The 10,034-nt window shown below is 55.6% G+C and overlaps 3 protein-coding genes across 3 annotated transcripts; 1 reads left to right on the forward strand and 2 right to left on the reverse strand.

Annotated features, from left to right (window-relative positions):
• Window positions 1–489: 489 nt before the first annotated feature.
• On the reverse strand, window positions 490–2,292 carry CkaCkLH20_08142 (uncharacterized protein; the record flags this gene model as incomplete). The annotated part of the gene is made up of 2 exons (XM_038890857.1): window positions 490–1,682; window positions 1,737–2,292. The coding sequence occupies 2 exons, from the start codon at window positions 2,290–2,292 to the stop codon at window positions 490–492; spliced, it is 1,749 nt and encodes a 582-aa protein (XP_038743620.1).
• Window positions 2,293–3,036: 744 nt separating this feature from the next.
• On the forward strand, window positions 3,037–4,198 carry CkaCkLH20_08143 (NADH: flavin oxidoreductase/NADH oxidase; the record flags this gene model as incomplete). The annotated part of the gene is made up of 2 exons (XM_038890858.1): window positions 3,037–3,157; window positions 3,213–4,198. 2 exons carry the CDS (start codon window positions 3,037–3,039, stop codon window positions 4,196–4,198), a joined length of 1,107 nt encoding a protein of 368 aa, XP_038743621.1.
• Window positions 4,199–6,906: 2,708 nt separating this feature from the next.
• On the reverse strand, window positions 6,907–8,071 carry CkaCkLH20_08144 (nadp-dependent leukotriene b4 12-hydroxydehydrogenase; the record flags this gene model as incomplete). The annotated part of the gene is made up of 3 exons (XM_038890859.1): window positions 6,907–7,158; window positions 7,218–7,831; window positions 7,891–8,071. The coding sequence occupies 3 exons, from the start codon at window positions 8,069–8,071 to the stop codon at window positions 6,907–6,909; spliced, it is 1,047 nt and encodes a 348-aa protein (XP_038743622.1).
• Window positions 8,072–10,034: the final 1,963 nt, after the last annotated feature.

The raw sequence follows: 10,034 nt of genomic DNA on the forward strand, positions 1-10,034 counted from the left end.
GGGGCTTGTTGGTTGGAGTAGCTTTGCATCGGGCCAAACGAACCGTTGGGGTCTCGGGGGATTTTGCCCCATGGAGGAGATGCTGATAAGGCGGAGGGCCCGACGGTGGGGTCGGCGATGGCACCGATTGATGTCTCGGTGTTAGGTAAGAGATAACGGAGCATGCGGGTTGAGGTAATGCCCAGGCCGCGGCAAATGTTGATGCGACGGATGGGGTTGGATTCGGAAGCGAATAATCAGTTGCGGGACAGAGGCGTGAGTTTCAGTCTCAGGGAGAGGCCTCATCTGATGACCTAGCTATTCGTAGAAACGTTACCGTACTCACTTCCTGTGCCACTTCTCGAGTGATTTAGTGACGGCGAGCTTGGCGTATTATCAATGAACAAATCTGTGATGCCGTTGTCCCATTCCGTAGATGCTGTAGATGCTATGCTTGATGCCGATGCCCAGTTTTGTATGCAGCCTTCCTCTCCAAACGTTTCCATAAGATCATACGCCGGTTTTCTTTTCGTCCTCCAGCTCAACCGTTCCAGGAGCCATCGCCTGCTCGACGCGTTCTTCCACGCGCTCCTCAACCGCGGCCGGCTTCTTCGCCTTCAACCCCGTGTTACCCACCCCCAAGGTCAGCGCCAGGCTCAGGCCTGAGCAGACCACGTAGTAGATGAAGATGTAGTGCAGCCCTTTCATATACGCCTTCAGAATCACCGTCTTCTCCTCCTCCGAGAACCCCTTCTGGTCCAACGTGTACGTCGACGACGTGAGCTCCGCAATGACCGCGTCCGAGACGAACTCCTTCCCGCTTAAGTCCCTTCTCAACGTGTTGGACAAGATCACGCCCGATACCACGAGCCCGAACGCGCCGCCGATGGTGCGGATGAAGTTGCGCAGGCCCGTCGTGACCGCGCGATCCTCGCTCCGCGAATTGGCGTACATGCCGACCAGCGTCGGCTGCAGGGTGAGCCCGATCCCCGACCCGACGATGATGAGGATCCCGATGAGCTCGCCCAGCCCCGTGTCGCGGTCGAACATGATGGTGAGCCCGTTGCCGACGGTCCAGAGGAAGAAGCCGACGAGGATGCACGGCATGTAGAGGCCGGCGCGGAGCATGTACTGTCCGGAGAGGATGGACAGGATCGAGGTCGAGATGATGACGGGGAGGATGAGGGCGCCGGCCACGAGGGGCGTGTACTTGAGAATGGACTGGAAGTAGATCGGGAAGTAAAACAGGTTGCCAAAGTACGCCTGCCCCATGAGGAACGTCTGCCCGTACAGATAACTGCAGTGAGCGTCCTTGAACAAGCGGAGGGGCATGATGGGAAGTTTGGCGAGTTTCCATTCGAAGAGGACGAAGAGGACTCCCAACACGGCGCCGACGGTGACGGCTGCGATGACGAACGGCGACGACCACGGATACGTCACACCGCCGCCCGACAACGGGATCAGGAGCAGCAGCACCGAGGCCATGTTGAGCGCGATGCCGCCGTAGTCGATCTTCTTGACCTTCTCCGCGTAGTTGCCGGACTGATGCTTCAACGGCAAGCAAAACAGGATGGTTAAGGCCGCCGGGGCGCTGATGATCGGGACCATCCAGAAGACCCAGCGCCAGGTTGACTCCTGCACGACGGCGCCGCCGACGAAGGGGCCGACGCCGTTTGCGAGGGCCAGCACGGCTCCGAGAACGCCTGTGGTAGCGCGTCAGTACTTCCTTCACTAACATCATCACACGAGTAACTGACCCTGATACTTGCCGCGGTTCTCGAGCGTCGTGATGTCGCTGACAATGATCATGACAATGCTGTTGATGCCGCCGCCGCCGATACCCGCGATGGCTCTGAACGCGAAGAGCTGCTCCTTCGTCTTGGAGAAGCCGCAGAGAATGTCCCCGACCGCCATCAAGACCAGGCAGATCATGAGGAGGTTCTTCCGCCCGAATATGTCAGACAGCCGGCCGTTGATGAGCTGGAACGCCGTCGAGGCGATGAGGAACGAGGTCCCGATCCACGATGTTGCTGTGCCGGTGTCGAGGTCGCCCGCAATCGCGGGTACTGCTGTCGAGACGCTGGTCTGGTCGATGAAGGAGACGAACAAGCAGACTGATAACGCGGAGAAGGCCAGCAGCATGCGCTTCCGCGACATGGTGTTCCTCTGCCCGCCGACGCTCTCCGCATCACTGTCGTCCTTTGGCCGTGGAGCTGTCGGTGCGGGCACGTTGGCTTCGTCGCTGCTGGAGGCATCTTCCCTCGAGTTGAGCTCGGCGCCTTTGATGCCCGTAGTTGGTGCATCTTCCTTCATCTTGACATGGCGCGGAGGTATTCAGGAGATCGTGGACATTGCGGTGAGACTTGACAGAATTTTACAAAGCCCAAGAAGAATAATACCCAACTCGACGTTACAGGCCTAGATGTCGGTGCCGAATCGCGCCGGCTCACGTCTTCCGCAAGTTCGGCCCCCAGGACCCCTAAATCGCTTACAAAAATCCATTGCGTCAACGCCACGGTCGGTGGAAACAACATGGAAATGCCTTCAGTCCGAAGCGAGCGGTCCACTAAGGATATGTCGGCAGGAGGCCCGATGGGGATTGGCAGCCCACCTTCGCCGATCGCAGTCCGGGTTCCTTTGTCGGCACATTTTGAGCCGATAAGCGTCCGCCGCAGTTTGAGTGGGTGTTGGGAAATGCTGCTGGCGCCCACTCGATTATTATGCCGTATATCGATGAATATCGAGTCTTTCGGGGACTGGAACGAGCTGGGAGTTGGATGAGTAGTTACATGATGTGGTGTTGAAAGAAGCTTGAATTCAATCATGGGATGAAGGCGGAGGCATTCCGACGGCATCCATCGGCAAGTCTGATGCGGCGGGGTCTGGAATCCTACGCCCTACGGCGTAGCGTTGGCCTATGTTGGTGTCGATGGCGACATGGGCAACGTTGTATGAAATCCGTAGAGTTTGCGCTTTGAATGCTTCTTTTAACGTCTCTCGTATCTCAGACCGAGTCCTTGATTCCAGTGACCGCAAGTGACAAAACCCATCATCAACATGTCGAAACTCTTCGCACCATTGAAGCTTGGGAGCCTTCAACTCGAGAACCGGCTAGCGCTGGCTCCATTGACGCGATACCGCGCAGACGACCAATGGACACCCACGCCGATGATGAAGGGTGAGTGTGAATCCTGTCTCGACACCGACTGGGAGCGGCTGATGACAACTTTCAGAGTACTATGAGCAGAGGGCTTGCGTCCCCGGCACACTGCTCATATCCGAGGGAACTCTGATATCCCGCCGCACCGCCGGAAGGTGGAACGTGCCGGGAATCTGGACCGAGGAGCACATCGCCGGCTGGAGAGAAGTCACAGACGCGGTCCACGCCAAGGGCTCGTTCATTTATTGCCAGCTCTGGCATCTTGGCCGTGGCGGCAGGATCGACGTCTGCCAGCAACTGGGCCTGAATCTGGAATCATCGAGCGCCGTCCCCATCACTCAGGACGGACCAACGCCAGTGGAGTTGAGTGAGGAGGACATTGCCCAGACCATCCTAGACTATGCGCAAGCCGCCCGCAACGCGGTCGAGGCTGGGTTCGACGGCGTCGAGATTCACGGTGCCAACGGCTATCTTCCGGACCAGTTTCTCCAGGACACCTGCAACAAACGGACCGACGCTTGGGGTGGCAGCATCGAGAAGAGGGCGCGATTTCATCTGGAGGTGACGAAGGCCGTCATCAATGCCGTGGGTGCTGATAAGACGGCTGTCCGATTGAGTCCGTACAGCGACTTCCAGGGCATGCTTATGGACGATCCGGATCCGACGTTCAGGTACTTGACTGAGCAACTGAAGCCTCTGGGCCTGGCATACCTGCATCTGATCGAGGCGCGAATCAGCGGTAATGACGATACCGACACGGGTGGGCAGCGGACGGTGAAGTGGCTTGTCGAGTTGTGGGACAATGCGAGTCCCGTCTTGCTGGCCGGCGGGTTGAATGCGGAGGCAGCGAAAAAGGCCGCCGAAGAGACGTATGCTAAGTACGACATCGCCGTCGTCTTTGGCCGTTTCTTCATCTCGAATCCGGATCTCGTGTTCCGTATCAGAGAGGGCATCGACCTGGAAAAGTATGAGCGGACGTACTTCTACACGCCGAAACTTCCGACCGGGTACATCGACTACCCCTTCTCCCACCAGTTTCAGGAACGATTGAAGGCATGATAGCAGTCAAGTAGGGAAGTATCGATGCAATAACAATAACGGATTTCATTATCAAGAGCGGGCAGGCCGGGTATCATTAGAAAAGAATAAAGATCGACGCATTTTGACACCAACTCGTTGTGAAACCGTCAAAGCGATGTCACTGCCATGACGCGACTCCGGTGTAAAACAGAATTCCTCCTCGTGCTGTTCACCCTGATAGCTCCTGCAATGCGCTGGTCATTCATCAATATGCGTCAAAAACTCCTCAATCATGCGTATGGTTTTCGGCTGGATCGTATCATGACTCGGGTGCGTTCATGTTTCCTCGTTAACAGTGTCGAGGTGGCGCCGGCGAATACGAGTGGCCGAGTACCGCAGGAGACTCCGGGTAGACTTGTTGTGCTGCAAAGTCATATCGCCCTTGGTTTTATTCTCGTCACTCGCTGAGCGGAGTTCAAATGCGCTGGCCACTCTTCGGATCTTATCTTTCAGTGAGCGCAGGGAACTCCTCTTGGTCAAGGTGCCATGCGGCAAAGTAGAATCTGGCGAGATGATAGTTTGAGCTGATTGACTGCGCGTATGTTTCGATTGGTGTTTTGTCCGCACTGGCTCGTCTTCGACAGAATCTAGCTTTGATGGTATTGCGGCGACGGATTTCGCCCTGCGGACTGACTTCTTGGGCTTAATGAGGCTCAACGTGGACCTCGACCGTGATGCAATGGATGCTGATGAGAGGCGAGTAGAGCCCAAGGTGGTGGTCGACGGCTGCTGTGCGACCTTGAGCAGATCATTGCGACTCTTGGGTCGCTCTTTGAGTGATGTCCGCGAAGATACACTCGCTCTGGTAGATGATCTCGTGGTCGGCTTGATACTAGGCTGTCGTGTCTTGGAGGTCGTAGGAACCCTATGGGGATTCGAGCCCCGAGATGGCCGAGGCGACATCGCTTCGCGTGGCGGTGCGGACGAACGTTTGGTATTTGTAGAGCAATGTCTGGATGCCGGAACCGCCGGGTCGTCGTCCTCCTCCTCGATTTCCACCGCAGCAGGTATCTCTTCCACCTCGAATGGCCGTCCGGGCCGTCTTTTCGCGCGCAATTTTTTGAGATAGTCTTCTGAGCTGACCTTTCCGAAGGACATCTCCTCTGCCGCTCGTTCAGCCCGTCGCCTTGCTTGCCGGTTGAGGTGGGCGGCCTGTTCTGGTGATAAAGGCATCGTGATGGTTTTCGACGTAGCAGCGCTGCAGTGAAGTCTTCGAGTTATGTATTGTCGGAGAAGTGGTTCAAACAGTTCGAGTGCGAGGCAGGTTTGGTCGGAGATTGGGTTTATGTTCGCTCGTTCGTCGTCGAGGAGGTTCTGAGCAGCCTCTCAGATCGAGTGAAAAATCGAGAATTTGAGGTCGTAACAATTATATCTTCATGGTCAACGAGAGGCTGGTTATCGTATCTGCAGTCGAGTTCTCGGGTGCGGCAGAATGTCTCACTCTGGTCGCGATGGTGGCAGGGGATGGTGCTCCAGGAATGCAAGTGCCGTCACAATCAGCGTCGTCGTTTGTACGTCGTCGCAGTCGCACGTTGGAGCTCAGGAATCGTACTCGAGGCCGGGGAGGCTCTTCGCATCGTGGAAAAAGGTTGCGAGTAATCTCGATCGCTGGGATGATCCTTCGCAGCCGCAAATGACGATCTTAACCTGTGGCTCAATCCCGGGCACAGCCACGTAAGGGTGCCATGTCGCAGGTTGCCTTTTGTTGCGGGGGAACTGACGGGGACTGAATACCGCGAGAGGCGCACGTTTGCGCTGGAAAGGTGTCGTCGACAGGGCGAGCAGTCGTGAAGAATTGAAGTTCCTATTGTTGACGATGCTTCGAGAAAGCGGCAGGAAGCTCGGGTTCGGACGAAGTGGGTCACATTGCTTAACGCACCTAAGGGGCATATGTAAGGTACGATATCTGCATAACGGCATTGTTGCATCTAGACGGGGTAAAGTGATTCCAGAGCCATGAGTTTAAGATTGCGATGGTCATGACTTGTAGTCTACATTGAATGATTGTTTAACATGAATTACTCTAAAATTATTTTATTTAATCAGTGAGATTCTCTTTTTTTTTCAATGCGGTGGTCTCAGCCTACGACATCTTATGATGGCTTCCACCAACCTGGATCCTGTCTTAATTCTCCAAAAGACTCAAGATGACATGAAAAATAAGCTGTCTTAACAGTTTTTGAGCCTGAAAGAATACGTTGTGGTGTTGTGAGAAGATCTGAGAAATAGTTGGTACCACGACTTGAACGAAAATGTGAAATGGGTACCTGGACAGGAAGAATTCACAGGAAGAAATCCGAACAATAAGAAATGCTTCATTTTTAATCCGTGCCAAAGGTCGATAGGAAAATAATTGAAGCTCTGAATGATGGATTGGAATGTTGAACTTGGTCAAAAGATGATCTCGTCACACACGAATATGGGAGAGTCAGAGGCCTTGTATGAAAGGCGCCGTCTACGGAGTAAGCACAATAATTAGGTGATATCTAAATACGGTTGACATAGTCTGAATAGATTGCAAAGTAACATCGTCATTAAAACCTCAAGTCCATTTGCGTGATCGTTCATGATTTTATTTCGTCCGCCATTCAGGCAACCCTTGAATTTAAGGTCATGGTCATTATGCATAAAAATACAAAGTCATCAAGTCATCCATCAGCGAAGCTGCCGATCCACAAACCAGTTCTCTACAACTTGGCCGCATCCTTGGGGTTCTTGATCTCGACGATCAGCTTGCCCGTGTTGATGCCCTTGTACAGGTCGACCAGGGCCTGCTCCGCCGCCTTGAGGCCGCCCTTAATGATCGTCTCCTTGCGCTTCAGCTTGCCCTCCTCGAGCCACTGCGCGAGATCCTTGCGCGCCTGCGGGTACTCCTTGACGAAATCGAAGACGATGAAGCCCTGCATCTTGATGCGCATCGTGATGATGTTGGCGTAGTTCTATGATTCAGTCAGACTCAGCTGTTCACTTGACAACATGAACGAGGAAATGCGCTTACCTTGGGACCTTGGGGCGTGGCGGAGTTGTACTGGCTGATGCCGCCGCACATGACAAACCGGGAGTGCTCCTTGGCGCGAGCCAGCGCCATGTCGAGAATCTCACCACCGACGTTGTCGAAGTAGACGTTGATGTAGTTGGGCGTCGCCTCCTTGAACTTCTGCTTGAACTCGGGGTCCTTGTAGTTCAACGCGGCGTCGAACCCGAGCTCCTCCGTGAGCCAGCGGCACTTATCCTCGGACCCGGCGATGCCGACGACGCGTGCGCCCTTGAGCTTCGCGATCTGGCCCGCGACGCTCCCCGTGGCGCCCGCCGCGCCCGAGACCACGACCGTCTCGCCGGGCTGCGGGTCGCCGACGCGGAGCATGCCGAAGTAGGCCGTCAGGCCCGTCATGCCGATGGCCGAGAGGTAGTCGACGGGCTGGGAGACCTTGGGGAAGGCCGAGACGTCCTCGACGCGGCTGTCGTGCAGGACGGCGTACTCGGACCAGCCGCCGAAGGCCGGCAGGACGTCGCCCTCCTTGGCCTTGGGGGACTTGGAGGCGATGACGCGGCCGACGGTCGCGCCGCGCATGACCTCGCCGATCTGGACGGGCGGCAGGTAGGAGCGCTTGTCTGAGGGGGGATATGTCAGCATGAGTGGACGAGGCTGCGAGACGGAAGATGATGCGTACCGTTGAGCCAGCCGCGCATGGCGGGGTCGAGACTCAGGTACCAGTTCTCGAGGAGGATCTCGCCATCCTTGAGGTCGTCGGCCTTGGGGACGGGCTTCTGCTCAGTCTTGAAGGTCTGGCCAGGGACGATTTCGGCCTTGGGGCGCTCGGCCAGGACGACGGAGAGGTTTTGTTGAGACATTTTGGAGTAATTTGGATTTTGTGAGAACAAGGAAGAAAGACGCAAGGAATTCTATCAATGGATTATGGGGTATAAGAAGACGGGAAACTGTTACAACTACTACTCCTCTGGCCTTTTCAAATCCTCAAGAAACACAAGAAATGGGAGAGGCTGAGGGGTTAAAGTAGTCATGGCCCGACTCGTTCCCTCGGTCGGTGTTACCCCTCCAAGCTCATCGCCGTTTGACAGCTCAACGGCACCAATTTTCTCTCTCAGAGTTTTTTTACCTTTGGCTCATGTCATGACTTCAACAATGCCCCGCGCCGGAGCACAACGACCCAAGGGGGACATTGGCCCGCGAGAGCTCCGAGCCTCGACGAACGATCGAGGAATGTTCTCCGGCGCACGGGACACGGGCTAGTAGGGATGGGGCCTGGACGCGTCTTATGTGTCTCTGGCAAGTTCTGCGCCTCTTGGCCGCACACCAGCAGCGCGGCGGGCGAGGGCGAAGGGCGAACTGGTGGCCGATTCCCGTTTCCCCCGGAGTCACCGCCGACGGGTTGGCGAATGATGGAGAACGGAGAGTTTTCCCATCGGGATGTGCACCTTCAGGAGGGTCTTTGGAGGGGCTGAACCCCGTTGGCGTGATGGGGATCGGGGGAGGAGGGGTGGTCCGGCGTCATGGGTTGCTCCGAGAGATTGTCACTCTTCTTCGTCTCTTGAGAGGTTGACATTTGTTTCTGCTGGTGGCTAGCAGCGGGTTGCTGCGTCTCGTCTCCGTTCCCGCGTGGGGTTGATTAATCGGTCATGACGCCATGCCGAGGTATGAGGGGGGTGCGTCCACTCATGGCTTTGTAAGTCGATCAACAATCAGTCTTTCCTCTCGTCTTGTCTGACCGGCCGCGTCGGCCCTGTCTCTGGTTGCAGCCTTCAGCTGTCAAGGGACCCTGAGGCGGGAACGGGGATGCTCGGGGACGGAGGACAAGGGGGCTGGAGTGGAGGGCGTTGTGGATGGCACGGCGGGCCTCGCATGCCGCTCTCGGGATGGAGACAGATACGTTGTGAAACTCTCGAGTGACAGAAATAATACCTCGCCAGGAGACTTTTTACTCTTCTCAGCACACGGATAGACACTTCTCCAGGCAGCCACTTGTAATCGTGGTTAATAAACGAGTGCGAGACCGATTGGACGCCTCTAGTTTCCGTGTCTCGAAGCCGAGGTACTCAGCTGGGGTTTTCTTTTTTTTGGCTCACACCGACGGTCGAAGCTCCCAATCCGGTCCGGCCGACGATGCAGTTCGGCCGATCGGCCGGCTCCTGGTTGTTACAGATCTCAACCCCGGCTGACCAATCGCACCTCGGCATGTTGCAATACTCATCTTCAAGATATCAAGTCAGAACCTAGTATCACTCAGTGAGAGTGAACTTCTCAACTCACCAGGCCGACACTACTCCACAGTTATCATTCATGGTCGAATATTCATACAATAGCAACGGATAATAAGCGCAATACTAGAGCTACCGGCACTGAGGGCAATCATAGAGTGAAGAGTAGTTACAAGGGGGGAAAACACCGTGGAGAACTATACGCATGTTCAAGATGACTTGTGGTTTTTCTTTGGAGCTCTCTGGGAAACATTTTGGGCTGTGAATGTCAGCTTCCCTTGCACACAAAGTGCACTAATGCAATATTCTATGCAATACAATGCAGCCACCAACCCTTATTGTTCTGGTTTGCAATACCCAACGAGTACACATCTACATCACAATTGAACTCGTGCCTGTGTTCAGTAGTGGATTCGCTAATTCTCACTAATACTCGGTATTGTCTAGTCGCTTGATACAAAGCTGCAGAAGGTGACGCTATCCTCCTGGTGAATATCTGATAACCGTACCTATTTCATCCTCGGGGGGGGGGGGGGGGGGGGGGGGGGGGGGGGGGGGGGGGGGGGGGGGGGGGGGGGGGGGGGGGGGGGGGGGGGGG

This window comes from Colletotrichum karsti (genome assembly GCF_011947395.1).
Source record: "Colletotrichum karsti strain CkLH20 chromosome Unknown Scaffold27, whole genome shotgun sequence".
Taxonomy (NCBI): domain Eukaryota; kingdom Fungi; phylum Ascomycota; class Sordariomycetes; order Glomerellales; family Glomerellaceae; genus Colletotrichum; species Colletotrichum karsti.